We start from the raw sequence: 17,660 nt of genomic DNA, 5'->3' as shown, positions 1-17,660 counted from the left end.
TTTTTCCATAATTTGAAAAATTGATTTTTTTTCTCTGTAATACTAAATCATAATATATATATATATATATCATTTTTTAAAATTGAACTATTTGATTAAATGGACTCTATAAAGATTACCGTTCAGTAATTCAGAACTTTCTGGATATCTGGATAATGGGTCCCACATCTGTATCATAGACAGGTATAACACCTAGTTATATACTATTATAGTTATATACTAACTATATTACAGTGACAAGATTATTTAAAGGGGATCCCTATCCAAAAAACTTTTTTTTGCATAATAAAAGAACACATCATTCTAAGCAACGTTCCAATATCCATTTGTTATACATTTTAAATTATGATGCCAGTTATGAAACCTTCCTGGTTACCAGGAAGGCAGAGAGTATAAAGAGCCAACCAACTTTCAATATAATAACATTTACAAATAACTTTAGGAGCCATGGGAAATTTTAATGAATGTATGTTAGAAACTTTCACAGAATTACATTACATTTTCCTTTATTATACAAAATATAGTTTTGGGGTGGAGGACTCTTAAGATTAAGAACAGATGCAAAATCAAGGTCTTAATTGTCCTAATGTCCCTCATATGGAAGAAAGTAAATGTGCAACATCTGGAACCTGTAGGGAGGATGTGCTGCTCCTCTAAACTAGTAAATCAATAAGAACAAGCACAACCACCAGTTACATTCTGATTATAGAGCTGAACAGAAAAGTATGGGGAAAACAGCATTGAGAATCTATAAATAATTAAGATATTATCATTCCACTGTTTACTGTATACAGATGTTATTCTGAAAAAATAAGAAAGAATACAGGTAATATACAGTGTAAATAAGTAATAAAGCAACTAGAAAAATTAATTTTAGTTTTGACTGGCTGAATGAAAGCAGCTCTACTCCTATTAGCTCTTTTATACTCCATAATATTTCAATTAAGATTGCATGGCCCAGCAATAAGTGCAAAATTTAAAGCAGAATTGTGCCAGTGCAAAACTTTACATATGTAAGCACCTGTTTGTTCCATGTAAGTAAAAAGAACAATAAGTACAAAGAATCTTCCTAAAAAACACTGTTTTCCCATAAGCAATTAATTTATAAAAATAGCATGTATATGTGCTATACGTAACAACATATCACTTTTATGCTTTAGTCATAGTCACCTTTCAAAAACAGAAGTATCTGAAGAGGAATTATCTTGTGTGCCTTACAATTATGCCACAATTACAACACTGGCTGGCAAACAAAATCAAGTTAATTGTACCCTACACAATAGCAAAGCCACTTACTTTGTTGCTGCTGCCTATGTAAAACAGAAGGTTGTCTGGCTCGCTGGTTTTCACATTCAATGTTAAAGTGTTAAAACTAGTAGAATAGATTTCTGGTTTGTACGAGCGAACACAATCTCTGTCGGCTGAAACAGCCACTTTTATCTAGAATGAAGAAACACACAGTTAAAAGTAGAAAATGGCAGCTTGAATTGATATTCCTATTGGCTACAATCAAATGTACCCTTGGGTACAAAACCCATTATCCCCTGATACCTGGCCTTTGGACCTGTCTGTACATTCTGCCTCTCTTGGGCTGACATACTATTGGGTTGGAGACAGAAAGCAGTAACTTAACGTAAAAGGGTTGTCATTGGTCCAAATGGAACCTTTGAATTTATACAACTTCTCATGGCTAAGGGATAGAAGTATCAAAATGTGAGATTAAAGCTCACAGAACAATTTACTCACTTTCTGTTGATTACTATGGGATTTTTAGAAGCGTATTTATCAATGGGTGAAAATTAGAGTTCACTATTTGATAAATACACCTTTAAATACTATTTAGTAGAAATGAATAGGTGATTTTTTCTGTAGTGAGCTCATGTAAAATCTAAATCTGCCCCCAATTGTGCATTTAGCTAGTACTATACAATTGTCACTACATTTACTGTAGGAGGAAATGTATTAAAGTTGCTTTAAAATTAAGGGATCATCATCATGCCCAGATCTATATATCAAAATGATGAAAGCAGCTGTTTGGTGGAGGTTACAACAAAGGTAATTTTTCACCTTTTGGGGGAAATTCAAGGACATACATCTGTTAAATCACTTCCCATTACATTAAACGGGAACTGAGATGCTGAAGTCACATGGTACATAGCCATGTTCATTCATCATTAAAAATTATGACATGTATTAACTATGAGGGGAACCAATTCATGGTGCTTCTTTACGAATTTTTCCATATTAAAAAAGCAATATGACACAAAAAAACTTCAGTTGTTCCATTACCCTGACAGGGCCCCTATACACTAATATTATTTTAATATCTAATGACCCCACAAGCCATCAGGGCAAAGTTCCCTTACCGAAGCTGCCTGTTTCCGTGCCTGACTGATCAGCTCCTTTATTTCCGACAGATTTCTGCTGAGGTTTTCTTCAAGTAACTTTAAAGGTTTCAGCCTCTCCAATAAAATGTTGGCTTGTGTCTCCACTTCTTTTATTTTGTTTCCCGCAGAAACAGCTACATAAGGAAATAATAATAATGAAACAGGGGACACTATAATGTCACATGCAACAAGATCCTGACGTGTGAGCTAACCAGCAAGCAGAGCATTGTATTACATCTATTTGACTTATGGTTAGTAGCCAGGATAAAACACATTAACTAAATGATCTGGAATCATATTGATTTCAAGCCGAAAATAACATACCAGTCTTTTTTGAGTCTTTTAGTAGTTTGTAGGTTTTCTGCATGGTGTCATTAACCTTGGACAATTCTGAGGTGGTGTTGAGCACTTCCTCGTTGAACCTCATAATATGGCTTAAAGTGCCAGCGGCACTGGCATTGGCAGACAAGGCAAGCTCTTTGGCATTATGGAGTTTTTCACTTGTATCTGCAGGGGAGTTGACAAAATTAGTTTCACTTTTTATCTATTACTGTGAAAACATCTCAGCCCTTGTCTGCTAAGAATCTGAACGCATCTATGACCTTGCTGTGCTCTGCACCTTGTGCTATATTAAAAATCAAGCGCGAGGTGCAATAACATTTGGATACAATGGAGGGCTCTTGTCATTATCAACTGCACTAAATAAAAAAGAAGTGTAACAGAACAGGGGATGGCAATGGGAAATTACGCCAAATGTGCAAATGCTCCTTATGCCATGCAAGAGCTCCTTATGCTTACAACTACGGTGACATCTGCTCAGTATAGATTTCTATCCTGCTGAAACACCAAGCTAATAAGTGTACTGTGTGCAAGTCCAACAAATACATTCATTTTACTCACCATTAGGTAACATTGTGAGTGCAAGGAGATGCTTATTTATCTGCAGGGTAAACATACGAGTTCGGTTCTGTATTTTAGCCACTTTTGTTTTTAGTTTATTCAAGTCTGTCATTAGACCTAGAGAATGAAAGCAAAGTAATGCAAGTTGCCATTAGTGATATTAAAGATAAAGATGTAAAAATTAAAATATATAGGGCTGGAGAGAGCAGTGCAAGGAGTTCAGGGACTGCAATGAGAGGGGAAATATGTTTACATCAAGAATTTTTCAACCAGTGACATATCTGTTTCATTTATACTAACACTCCCAGCATTCCAAACAGCTTTCAGTTAGTTCAGTGCTAGTAGACGTAATCAACAAGGGTCAAATGTTGGATATAAGTGACATACGTGTAAAAATTGCCATTTAGTACACAGAGTACTGTATGTGTATTTACAATATTATAATATTATGTATAAAATAATGTATAATATTTTCTGGTCAGAGACCCATTCTGGGGCTGAAGCCAAGAGCCATTGACCACTCTAAAATACCTACTTGGGTACAAACTAAATAAACTGTGCATGTTGTATAAAATTAACACAACAAGCAAAAAAATTTCCCAGGAATCCCCCTTTCCCAATGAAGACTATTACAGCTAAAAGACACTAACAAGCTACTGACCCAGTAACAACATAAAATGTTCAATAGGAAGACATTTAACCAAAATAATTTCATACAAGTTGCTGCAGTTAAAGGCAATATGTTTATAGAATGTGTAAGAACAAAATTACCTTCCGTGTTACGACTTAAATTCTTGGCTTCATTTAGAAGCTGCCTGCTAAACATCATAGATCTCTCACATGTGGATTGCAGAGACACCTGGAACATGGGATACAAAATGTAAGGTGACAGTAAAGCATTAGTACTGTAACACATTTATGACAGCAGGTTTCAAACTGTCGGCACCTTCTCCAGTAATGCTAAAATCATAAATATTATTGGCAGTTCAATTATTTGCCTTAGCTTTACAGCAATATATTTAATCTATTATGACACACTAAGGGGGAGATTTACTAATCCACGAACGGTCCGAAGGCGTCCGAATGCGTTTTTTCGTAATGATCGGTATTTTTGCAACTTTTTCGTATGTCCCGCAATTTTTCCGTCACGACTTTTTCGGATATTTTCCGCAACTTTTTCGCCGTCGTCGCGAAAAAATCGGATTGGTTTTTCCGGCGTAGTGCTCAATATGAAAAATTTGCGACGGCGATGAAATAGCTGCGCAAAATACTATAAAGTCGCGACAGCGACAAAAAGGTCGCGACAAATACGAAAAATTGCGACGGCGACAAAAAAGTCACAAAATTTTCGTTTCCAATAAGATTTTTTCCCTTTCGGGATTCGGATTCGTGGATTAGTAAATCTGCCCCTAAATGTTTTAGCAACAGCGAGGGTCGGACTGGGCTGCCTGGACACTGGGAAAAATCCCGGTGGGCCCCGGCGGCCCAGACCCAACCCTTGCTGGCGTTCCCCCTGCCCGACCATTCCTCCCCTGTGGGAGCCCCAGTGGACCCTGCACCCCCCGGTCCGACCCAGGGCACAGCAGAATGTTAATATTATTTATTGGTATTCGTTATCTGGGAACCTGTTATCCAGAAATCTCTGAATTACGGGAAAGCCATCTCGTATAGATGCTATTTTGATCAAATAAATAAATGTTTTGTTTTTTTTTTAAATCATTTTCTTTTATTGAGCAATAATAACTACTAACTAAGCTATAATTAATCCTTATTGGAGGTAAAACAATGGTATTGGAATAAATTCACGTCTAAATGATTTTTAGCAGAATTACAAATTGGATCTGACATTGGATATCAATGTAAATGTGAACATGTACTTAAAGAATGTCAATCCCAAAAATATATTTTTTTGCCTAGTAAAAAAAACCAATACATTTATTAAAAAAAATGAAGTATACTAGTAGCCAAGCTTCCTTGTAGCTTGCTTGTATCCCAGACAGAGGGGACAAAGAAAGGGAGCTGCAGTCATCACCTATTAAATTCACTTACAACTGAAGACCATGATAAGCGCTGAATGTATTTCTTTTGTATTAAAATTTTCAGTGCTATAAAAGTTATTTGTAAGTGTAATTGCTATTGAAAGCAGCAAGACAGGTCTGCCAATCTGATGACTTGTATTACATTATTTCAAAAGTCAGACAGTGCCAAAGAAAAAAATCATAAACATTATTGGCAGTTCTTGTATCAATAATTTGCCTTAGCTTTACAGCAATATATTTAATCTATTATGACCCAAAATATTTTTTGGGTTAACATGTACTTTAATTTTGCCTTCTAAAAACTGAAGTGACCAAACCCAGATATCAATCTGTGTGCTGTTGCCTTTTTTAAAAACCATATGCTCTCCCACTCTATTGACTACAGCAGACTTCTGTGCCAGTGATGTTCATTGTTGCTTTTTTGTAGTGACACAAATTTAATCCAATACCATTGTTTTAACTCCAAGTCTCCTGGTATATCATGGATTTGTTTGGCATAATGCAGACAAGGGCTAAGGTGAATTAGGTGATTAGATTCTGATTAGAGCTCATGGTTGTTAAAAGTTGGTAGAAGTGAACAACAACCAAATTTGAGCAGTTAGAAGGATCAGTGTTCTAGAACAGCCCTGGAACTTACATTGTTACATAGTAAGGCTTTAAAAACTCATCAATTTCAACCTTAAACTAAGCTGAAGAATGATGTTATGTTTTCATTTTCTGTGCCGAAGAAATGTCAGAAATAACAAAAATTGTGGAAGGCAGTCATATCAATAAAACAAAACATGTGGCATGTTACAACCTTCAACACAATGCACAACTAAAATTATAAATTCGGGATTAACACTGAGAATTAACACTGGGTGGAATAAGGAACTCTTACCGACTCCTGAGCTTCAGTAATTGTGTGGTTAGACTGGTCCGCCAGCGCCCAAGCTTGTTCTACCATGTTACTAATCTCTGATTTAGTGAGGACGGCAACAGTGGCATTCAGTGTTGTATCCCTTATATCTAAAAGAGAACTGAAGCAACAGCAACCTTAAAATAGCATTTAATGTTTTCAATAACAGCATATAATAATATGGCAGTACACTCTGTTTCTAATTAAGCTTTCTATCCCAATAATTCCCCTTAAAATAGTAACAAGAGGCATGACTTCTCTGCAAGTTTGACCTTACATCTAAAAAATAATGACAAGTGTTTACATGAACATTGGTGCTCTACTTCTATTTATGGAGACTTCCTCTGCCCACATAAGAAATATGGCAGCTTTCATTTAGATGGCTAAAGGTAAATATTTTGAAAAGGAATGTCTGTACAATATAAGGTAACACACTCATTTATGTCAACAAGTTCAGCTGCCTAATGACACAGAGGAATCTTGGAGCTACTGCCACCTCTTAACCAAATAGTAGCTCCAAGGTTTAAAAGGCACAGCAAACTTTCACCAAAAGAAAAAGGCGTACACACACCCATACACCACAGAACACCAAAAATGACAACAGCTTCCACCAGAAATGAGGCCTGACAGACTTTGAAAATATTTGTTGCAGTTGTGCCCAATTTGTGATGAAACACAGTTGCGTCCATAGAATCTCTCTGCAATGAAGCCAGAATTCAGGGGGAAAAAATGGTGCATGTTGAGAAAAAACAATAAACATGGTCATTGTGCTCTAAATTACTAATTGCACTCAGATGTAAATAAGCTCTAATGATTATTTAAGGGAGTAACAAATAAACAGAACACCACACATATAAGCCCATCTGGAACAAATACAATTGCTGCCCCTGCCTATGAAGGCCACACAAATCCAACCTTAGATCTATATTTAACCCTTACCTGTTCATTGATTCCGAAATTTTCATGAGATCGGCTGCATGGTCTTCTGCTTTATAGACCAGTTCAAGTGCATCCCTTTTAGCCATCTGCATAACCAGATGATCCACATGATGCCTTAACTTTGTATTCCACAGAATCAGCTCTTCTTGGTGAGCCTCCAAAACCTAAACAATGAGCATAACAAGGATTTTAGCTCAGTGGGTTGAAAAAGTGTTTTGTCTAGCAAGTAATTAGAACTAATAAAGTTTACAAAATGTTCTTTTTATGCTACATTTATAGTTTTATGTTTTTTATGTACTGCAGCTCTCCTGCTCTCCGATGCTTCCCTGTTTGTGTAACACAATGGCTGCCCTAGCATTATAGGACAGATTTATTCATTGTAATAAAGTTAGTTCATTGACGGTTACTTTCTGCCACTAAAAGCATCAGAACAACAGCTGCATAGAAAACAATTATTTGAATAACAACCTTTTTGCAATATGCTACTGACACACAGCATGCTTGAGGTGTTTAAGTTAAGCTGAGGAAGCACTCTACTAAATCATTTCCATATGGATATATCACATAAAGTGCTGAAAAACAATTTTAAATAGTAGAAATATACTAACATCTATGCTAATAAGGAATGGTTCCTATGCTGATTTGGGCTTAACCTATGTTTTTTGGATCCTATCCAGGGAAGGATACTGTGATACATACAGATGTTGCATTAATAGTGTCCTCTGCGAGCAGAACAGCATCATCCACAAGGCACAGACCCTCCTCTACCAAGAGCATTGAACGGTTCTTGTTTTCTTCAAGATTTAAAGATTTTACCTGCACAAGGCAATAAACAAAAAAAATACGGTAAAGACATTCCCATCAGCTTTTGCCACATAAAAATAAAAAAACAATGTACTTTGAAATAATTAGATTTTACTTTTTCTCAAAGGAATTGTGATCCCAGAGTTTGCGAAAATAATCCTACTCAGGGGAGGAAGTACAGAGCAAGCAAACCCTGTAGTTAAGGGGGGCCCAGGAGTGTAGGCGGCCCAGTAAGGCCCTAATTAATTTAAATAAAAATATTATATATTCTTTAATTTAAACATATCTTGGCAGAAAAGGTCAACGTACCAATGTTTTGGGTCCTTAAATTGAGTATGCTGAGGGGAGCCAGTAATATCTAGTTATGCCACTGATCCTAATTGACATTATAAACACTAAAGGATTTTATTTAATTATAGGCATATTACTGAAATGAAGGGAACTAGAAGGGTATTACACTGAAAGATCCAATTGCAGATCTTTCCAGGATATGCCCACAAAGAGGTGGGTGATATTGTACTGATCCCATTGTTCCGTCCTAAGATCGGATCAAAATGACGGGGATACAGGACATCATATGATGATTTCTGCATCGGCTTGTTATCGTGGTCCTTGCTCTGGTGGCCTGATCCAATAGTTTGGCCTTATGTCCAATAAACCCTTCTGATCGATATCTGGGTGATTTGTGTCCGGATATCGGCCAGGTAGACCCGCCTGAGTACCCCATACATGATAGATAGATGGTAGATAAGCTGCAGAAACTAAAATCTTCCCATTTATGGCCATATTAAGACATCATTATGTTAGCCACTGAATTATTTCATGTCAATAAAGGACTAGAAATGCGGGTACTGATGCGTTAGTATTCTCGGAGCATTGCAAATGAGCTCTGTTATCCTAGCATTCCCCATCCACAGCTTACATTATAATCAGCCAGGTTCTTCTGAACAGAAACAAGCAGATGGTTGGTGCTGTTGGTGTTTGTAGAAGCTTCCAGCAGGATATCTCTGGCGCTCTGTAAATTTCTGGTGTGTTTCTCTAGAGTAGCTTGAAGGCTGTTTTTTATCTTTCTTAGATCTTGATGTGGCTTCCCAAAATCTTTTTGAACTTTACTCAGTAATCCTTCCGATGCTCTGGGAAATGCACAAGAGGAAGTCAATTCAAGTAATTTTTCAGAAAAGTGAGATTATGTTACACCATGGGGGCGTATCATCAGTACTATTCAGGTAGTCATATAGTGCTAGTTCTGGATGGGTATCCTTTCGACAAAACCTGTTACTAAAACACAATTTTAGGCAGCTACTGACAGCTGAGGTCCTTAGAAAAAATAAAACATGGCAGCCCAAGCTGACTAGACTAATAATGACTGATGTCAGTGGCAACTTGTTTATCATGCTTTTAATGCGATTATTTATTTTGATAAATGGCTTCTACTTACAAGTAATGAATTTTAAAAAATATAACTAGTTGTGAAAATAACTCATTTATTCAAACAATAAAAAAAGGAAAAATCTCAGCACAGCAGGCAAGACTGCAACCCCACCCAATGTAAAATAGACAATTGCAACAAGACTAGGGGCACACGGCAAACAATCTGCTTTCAAACAAGTGACTAGTAGATGCTACCTGAATTTGGTTGCAGTTGGTTACTAGATACAAACATGTTTTTTTTGCAGCAGTTAAATGTATTTTTTTTACTAGACAGAAATATTAAAAAACACACAGTAATACTACAGGGCACATTTACTAAGACACGAATCTGAACCGAATTGGAAAAATTCCGACTTAAAAACGAACATTTTGCGACTTTTTCGTGTTTTTTGCGATTTTTTTCGGCGTCCTTACGACTTTTCGGAAATTGTCGCGACTTTTTCGTTACCAATACGATTTGCACGAAAAAACGCGAGTTTTTCGTAGCCATTCCGAAAGTTGCGCAAAATCGCCCGATTTTTTCGTAGCGTTAAAACTTGCACGAAAAGTTGCGCCTTTTTCGTAGCGTTAAAACTTAAAAGGTGCGACGTTTCGCGCAAGTTTTAACGCTACAAAAAAGCACAACTTTTTGCGCAAGTTTTAACGCTACGAAAAATCGGCAGATTTTGCGCAACTTTCGGAATGGCTACGAAAAACTCGCGTTTTTTCGCACAAATCGTATTAGTAACGAAAAAGTCGCGACATTTTTCCGAAAAAATCGCAAAATACCGATCATTACGAAAAAAACGCAATCGGACGCATTCGGGCCGTTCGAGGCTTAGTAAATGTGCCCCCAAGTGTTCCAAATACAGTGTTCAGGTCTAAAGCTGGACACGTGCATTTATTTGTCCATTCTCCACCTAAATGAAGCATTTTCTGATAAGAAAATAGCGTTGGCCAGTGACTGATATTGAATGTACATGTATTCACTGGCCAACCAGGATATGGAAGGGGCTGCTCTTTCATAATAATTCACTGGCCCAGATCTATTCGGTTACAAGATTGTAATTTGGTCATCTACTTTTGTAACTAGTGGATCTTCAACAATATAACAATCTGCAAAAATTAGTCTCTGCTTGTTAATCTTAAAGAAGACACATAGCATAATTTTAAAGCCCCCTACTCTTGTAGACAGTCAAGAATAATATATGGCGCTGGTTTCACTCTGGGCTAAAAAATAGCCCCTTTATTGGAGCTCAGGCAAAGAATGCAACAGAAAGTGATAGGCGAGACTAGTAGAGTTTTGGAGGAATTTCTCAATAAATTAGCAAACTCCTTCTGTATTCCGAGTATGATGCACTGGCACATTTTTGTTTTTCACACAATGGGGCAGATTTATTAACTTGTGAAATTAAAGCTCACCACAGTAAAAACCACCCACTCCTATTTATTCCTATGGGATTTTTAGAAGCATATTTATCACCATCTGATAAATACCCTTTTAAAAATCCCATAGGAATGAATAGACAGTGGGCGAATTTTAGTGTGGTGAGCTCTAATTTCACAACCTGCTCTAAAACATAGAGGCAAGAAAATAAAAGCCTAATTTTTTTACTTTACACAGCAAAGTCAGCCGTAATGCTTCCTGGGTGATTTAAATATAAATAAGGTTTTGTGTTTCTAAAAGCAACCTACAGCCATTCTGTGGCATAACAACCCTTAGGAGTATATATTCTACATAAAAACCTACTATATGTAAGGTAATTATTGCCTTTTAGCAAAATGAAATATTATCAACGAGTCCTTACTTGAGATGTTCAGTAGCAATTAGTTGTTGATCCTTAAATGATTTTGAAGTCATATGCCCGAGCATAGATGAAACATCGTCTTGGTAATTCAGCAGTGTGCTGTTAGATAGCTGAGTGTCATTGGCCATTGTGTCATTTAAACTTTCTGCCACTTCAACCAAGACTAAAAATGGAAAAAATATATTTCAGTGATAACTATAGCCTGCAAACAAAAGAAATTCTACTAAAGTATAAAAATACAATTTTATAGAAACAGTGGGAGCATATTCATTGTTATTAATAATTAGTGGATATGTTATTGCTTTTTCTAATAAACTTCAGATGCAGTTGGGCACTGTAATTTTCAGAATCCTAGCAACATGCTCTATAAGCAACCTACAAAACATATCCGCAAATCATTAGTATATACATACCACCTTCACTTCAGTTCAGTCGGTGTGGATCTATAGATCAACAGCAGCTAAAAGTCCAAGGGTGTGAGCCATAAAACTTTACTCCTATTCCCTGAACCTTTTTTGTTGCTTGTGGCAATGGTTCTTATGTCAGGTTTTGGCTGATTTAATTGAACAACTTCATTATTATCCCCTGTGACATTCTAATCTAAGGTCTGCTTCTAAAAGAACATCATGCAGTAAGCTGCTAGTGACTTTGCCTCCAAAAGTAAGTCAGGTTACAGAGACTCTCTGATTTAATATTCTTCAGGCACATTACCTCCAAGCCCATATAAGGGGTTATGATATAATGAGCATAATAACTTCCTCCAGCTAATAGAAGTGGAAACAAGGGGAATACTATTAAGTAACATGGAAGATGCCAACAGAGGAAAATCTCACTGACCAACTGTACCCACATAAAGTTACCTTTAATGGTTTCATGCATTTTTTCAATGAACGCCACCAGTTCTTGAGTTTTATTCAGGGTTCTGATGGTTGAATTGTTCACTGCTTCTCCATGGCTGGTCATTTGTGCCATCTTAAACAAAAAAAAATGGTAACATGGCAATTTTTTTATGCACCATACATCCAGTATCATACATATACACATTGCTAAATAGTAAAGAACATACTTGTAACACTTATCTAAAGTTTTAATGCCTGTGGAACTGATGTTATCTTAAATTGCTTGTTGTTCAGTTCTGTTTTATAGTAACCATTGCATATTGCATAACAGGAGTACAGGGGCAGCTAAACATAATGGGATGAGTTTTGGGATAATAAACCCCCTACTTATAAAGTAATAGGACTGTACCATTCTATTAGCTAGTTAGCAGTCACTAAGATAAAATACCCACTACATTTATTTGCTGTGAGTTAGCTAATCTGTTATAACAGTGCTGTCCAACTGGCGGCCCGCGGGCCGCATGCGGCCCGCGACCCCCCTCTGTATGGCCCCCCACCTGTCTGGCTGCTTTGATGGCTTACTCTTGTGTAAGATTTAAATGGTATCAGTACTGAGATTAACTGCCCCCCCTTGCATGGTTCTCACCTCAGATTCAGGCTGTAATCCCTCTGTATTGTTTAAATATGTAATCCCCTGTGCTGTTCACACCTTTTAATCTCTGTATTGTTCACCCCCTGCATTGTTCACACCTCAGGCTCAGGCTGTAATCACCCCCATTGTTCCCCTGTTCACACCTCAGGAGCAGTAGAAACCCACAAATAATCCCTGCACACTACAAAAAGAACATATACTGAGGTGGTACTGCAATTAAAAAGTTTTTTTAATATATAGTTATTGTGCAGACTGTAGGAGCAGTGCCAGCATTGTGTCACTGTAGGCTGCCTGTGTGTGCCATACACACAGGCATCATAGGGCAAGCAGAGTATGGCACACACAGGCAGAGTATGGCACACACAGGCCAAGTATGGCACAAACCAGCCAAGAATGGCAAACACAGTGAAAGTATGGCACACAGGCAGGGTAGGGAAGGCAGAGTATGGCACACACAGGCAGGGTAGGGAAGGCAGAGTATGGCACACACAGGCAGGGTAGGGAAGGCAGAGTATGGCACACAAAGGAAGGGTATGGCAGGCAGAGTATGGCACACACAGACCAAGTATGGCACAGACCAGCCAAGAATGGCACACACAGTGAAAGTATGGCACACAGGCAGGGTAGGGAAGGCAGAGTATGGCACACACAGGCAGGGTAGGGAAGGCAGAGTATGGCACACACAGGCAGGGTAGGGCAGGCAGAGTATGGCAGGTTTTTGCTGTACTACAACCATTAATATGGGTATGGTCATGTGATAACATGGGTGTGGTTTCAAGTGGGTGCGGTTTCAAAAAGGGGAGTGGTCAAAACTGGCTTCCATTATCGGCCCTCCACCACGTAGATTGGAAAAATTCCGGCCCTCGGTACAACAGAAGTTGGACAGCACTGTGTTATAACATAACTTAAAGTGGCCACACACGTGGCCTACCTAATAGCCAATCTTAGCCCTTATTTGGCACCTCCATGAACTTGTATGATACTTGTGTAACTCTCTAAGTCTTTTTGCATTTGACTGTGGCTCACAAGTAAGAAATGTTGGGGACCCCTGATCTATATTCTATTTTCACAGATTTTTGGGACATGACAATTCTGCTGAAGGATAATGAGCCTATAAGTGGCAATTTGTAATATTTAGTCTCATATTTGCCACATGCATGCTACAATAAAGTTAATATTTAGAAATCTCAAGAAACAAAAAGATCCAATTTTAATTTGTTCAGATATATAAATCCTTCCTTTTTCCTCTAGGCCTAAGTGTGCATCTCAGAGTTCTGACTGTAACTTTTAAATATGTCAGTTACCTCAAGTCCCTTGTGCTATTACGGGGCTAACACTGAGTTTACTCACTCGTAGCTGCAGTTCATCTGTGGTTTCAGACATCTTTGACAGTTGCTTTGTTGCCTTCTCTATGAGAGTTGTGTTGGCTCTTCTGGATACAGAATCCTTAAAGAAAAAAAATTCTGCTCATAAATCAGACAAAAAGTGACAACATATCTCAAATATGTTACCTTTATTATACATAATTACATAATAACAATCACTTAGTTTCAATGTTCTATCAGTAAATTGCTAAAACTGTAATAAACCTTATCTGCCAAATATTTAGCTGATACAGATATTGGACCCGTTATCCATAAACCCTTTATCTAGAAAGTTCTGCATTATGGAAAGGCTGTCTCCCATAGACTCCATTTTAATCTAATGATTTTTTTAAATGATTTCCTTTTTCTCTGTAATCATAAAACAGTGCCTTGTATGTATGTATGTATAACTTTATTTATAAAGCGCCACAAGGGTACGCAGCGCTGTACAATCTTACAGAATACAAAATTACACATAGGGGGGACAAGTGATATAATAATAGAAAGGTCCATTATATGGAAAACCCCAGGTCCCGAGCATTCTGGATAACAGGTCCCATACCTGTATTTATATAGCTGTAAGTATATAGCTGTAAACTGTAAGATTTATGACAAAATGGCACACTTCTGTTGGAAAGAGGTGGGAAGAAATGTGACACATTTGCAATAATATTTACACTTAGAGAGGAGGAGGGCATTGGAAGTGTAAGGGAAGCTTGAGCCCCAATGGGAGGTGATATAAAAATCAAAGATCACCAACTTTATATCAAAATATAAAATATATAAGTAAATGGCATTGCCTAGTGGTTTTTTGATATCTGTATCTTTTGATCTATGGGTGCCTTTGTAGGTAACAATATTTATCTTTCATAAGTCAGACAATGCTCAACTGTAGTTTGATTTTCTTCCTTCCTCTCTAAGACATACTATTACATTTCACCATCTCCTTTTTCATACATAAGCAGATGGTATATAAGCATTGCTGCCTATCACACAAACCAGAAATTACTTGAGTTGATAAAGATCCCCTGAAAAGATTTGAAAAGAACATTATAGTAATGCTTGCTTTATCTACACAGGGCACCAAGTTTTTTAACATCCTATAAGAACTTATATACCTAATTTTTTCCTTTTCAGACAACCCTTGTGTTGAACATTTAACATTTTTTTATCCAACAACAAACTTAATTGCTTATTAAAATAATATTTCCTTGCAGCTGCTTTCAGTTCTGGGACACCCCCCCCCCCCCCCCACCAAACATCCTTAATTTAAACAGAGAAAAGAACACTCCTTGCAATATCTGCTTGGTAATTAATGTTGTAGCATTAATTTGCCAGCAAATGCAGTTCCTTCCCTTCCACTTTGTTCCATCTGGATTTTATTATCTAAAACATTTCTACCAAATTTAATTACATTTTATGCTGTGTCATCAAGCCAGATGACATTTTCTGATCCAAATTTAAAAAAATAATTTCCAGATGAAATAAAAATTGCTACATTTAGCATACTACTTGATAGTCTTTTCTTGAATTTTAAATTATTTGGTATTTTGTTTGTAGTGTCTAGTACTTGTAGTTCTTTAGCTCTTAAGAGATATCCAGGGTGACCTTAGGGCAGTGGGTGCCCCTGCAAAATATAATACATACAATACTGAAAAACATTGTGCCATTCTGCTTAAACCTTGTGTAAAGAGTGCTGGTTCAGAGCAGGCTGATCAGATCAATGTTGGATCACGGTGCAATACAATACTGATTGGGGTGATATGGGACGATCCTGGTCAACATGCCCAGCGTCCTGCTCAAAACCAGCACTCATTCCAAATCAATGCATATACATACTGTTGGTTGCACAGGCCTCCACACTTCTCCCTTTTCAAAAAAGGTTTTAGCAGAATGACACAATTTCTTTCTGATGAAACCCTGGACAACATAACAAAGAGGGCAGCAGCAAAGGAGGTAAGAAATAGGTGAAGGAGGGGGTAGATGGTTTGGAGGATGAATAGTGGTATTGGGTGGTGAGAAATGAGCAGAAAAAAGAGAATAGGATGAGAGTTTAAGGAGAGACATACGAAATGGAGAGGGGAGGAATGAGTAGAGGAAAGCACAGCAAGGAAGTGAACAGATGTAAAGGTAGAAAGGGCACATAGGGGAAAAGGATAGAGATGGGATTGTGTATTGTCCAAGTTGCTCTATTATGTTTTTTAGTGTTAGGACCTAAGTTAGAAGTGAAAAAACGAAAGAAACAAAAATGAGGATTGGGAAGGAGTGGAAGAAGAATACACAAATTAAGAGAAAAGAAAAGAAGAACACAGGGAAAGTAAGAGCAGAGAAGTAAAAACTCTGGAACTGTCGAAAACAGGAGAGAAAATGGTGAACAGAAAAGGAACACATAGATACAGAGGGCTGTAGCTATAGGAAGACAAAATCAAACTAGAAAAATACAACATTAAGGTGGTGGAAATTAGTTCTGGAGTTATACTTTCTGGATAATGGGGAGTGATTTGTCAGGGGTGGAAGAATGCTAAGTGTGCCACCATTTGTTGGTGTGTCCCTGGATTTTCTGGTAACCATAGGAGATCCAATTAAAGGGTCTAAATTGGGCCCTGTACTTAAAGACTGGCCCTGACAACACCCAGTATGCCCAAATAACAAAACCCTGCAAATCTATGTAATCTTCCTCCTTCCCCATGTGTGAACATAGCGATTATTCAATGTTACAGTGTAGCCTAAAAATCCTCAAATTACATCTTACATAACACCTTACAGAGTATTGTACACTCCTGTACCTGCATTTACCTACCTGTAAATCTTGTGTGACATTTTCCAGTTGTGATAGGATACCATATGGCACTGGGATGATCCCTGTGAGGTTAACAGAGTGCATAGCCATATGCAAGCTATCCAGATCATCCAGCAGTGGTCCTGTGCAATCATCATCACAAGCTAGGAACAGAGCAATAAGTAATCAATGCCTAGCACTAATATCAGAGGTTGGAGAACTGTAATTACAATAAAAAAATCTGCTAAACTGTATTGTTTGATCATTACAAGTGTAATAGAATTTTAGTACAGGTATAGGACCCATTATCCAGAATGCTCAGGACCAAGGGTATTCCGGATAAGGGGTCTTTCCGTAATTTGGATCTCAATACCTTAAGTCTACTAAAAAAATCAATAAAACATTAATTAAACCCAATAGGATTGTTTTGCATCCAATAAGGATTAATTATATCTTAGTTGGAATCAATTACAAGGTTTTGTTTTATTTCTACATAGAAAAAGGAAATCAGTTTTAAAATTCTGAATTATTTGATTAAAATGGAGTCTATGGGAGACGGGCATTCCGTAATTCAGAGCTTTCTGGATAACGGGTTTCCGGATAAGGGGTCCAATACCTGTACCTGTATTTAAACATGTATTATATTCATTTGGTATTTTGCTTAGTGCTTTTTAAATTCATTATCAAATATTTTACTAGTTATCTTCCTAACATTTTTCTTTGCAAATAATATACTTGCAATGGGAGAAAAAGGAGTTGTTTTGTACAGGTCAAGATTCTAAGGTTAAAGTATACAATCATTCAGTTAATGTTCTAACAAAGTGATATAATCTGTTTTGCG

General features: G+C 37.2%; 1 protein-coding gene across 2 annotated transcripts in view; it reads right to left on the bottom strand.

Moving 5' to 3' along the window:
• Positions 1-17,660, bottom strand: part of lama1 (laminin subunit alpha 1) — a 98,429-nt gene that overhangs the window by 20,628 nt on the left and 60,141 nt on the right. For both annotated transcript variants that reach the window (XM_004915237.4, XM_002938053.5), the window contains exons 33-45: positions 16,841-16,983; positions 14,027-14,122; positions 12,046-12,157; positions 11,186-11,348; positions 8,890-9,100; positions 7,863-7,979; positions 7,164-7,327; positions 6,207-6,345; positions 4,059-4,146; positions 3,288-3,404; positions 2,712-2,894; positions 2,367-2,521; positions 1,297-1,440 (exon numbers count right to left, since the gene is read on the bottom strand). In XM_004915237.4, the coding sequence (XP_004915294.2) occupies positions 1,297-1,440; positions 2,367-2,521; positions 2,712-2,894; positions 3,288-3,404; positions 4,059-4,146; positions 6,207-6,345; positions 7,164-7,327; positions 7,863-7,979; positions 8,890-9,100; positions 11,186-11,348; positions 12,046-12,157; positions 14,027-14,122; positions 16,841-16,983 (1,832 nt within the window). The remainder of the gene's footprint in view (positions 1-1,296; positions 1,441-2,366; positions 2,522-2,711; positions 2,895-3,287; positions 3,405-4,058; positions 4,147-6,206; positions 6,346-7,163; positions 7,328-7,862; positions 7,980-8,889; positions 9,101-11,185; positions 11,349-12,045; positions 12,158-14,026; positions 14,123-16,840; positions 16,984-17,660) is intronic.

Source organism: Xenopus tropicalis, chromosome 6 (genome assembly GCF_000004195.4).
Source record: "Xenopus tropicalis strain Nigerian chromosome 6, UCB_Xtro_10.0, whole genome shotgun sequence".
Classification (NCBI taxonomy): Eukaryota; Metazoa; Chordata; class Amphibia; order Anura; family Pipidae; genus Xenopus; species Xenopus tropicalis.
Note: the sequence above shows the minus strand (reverse complement) of the source record. Positions and strands in the feature narration are given on the sequence as shown.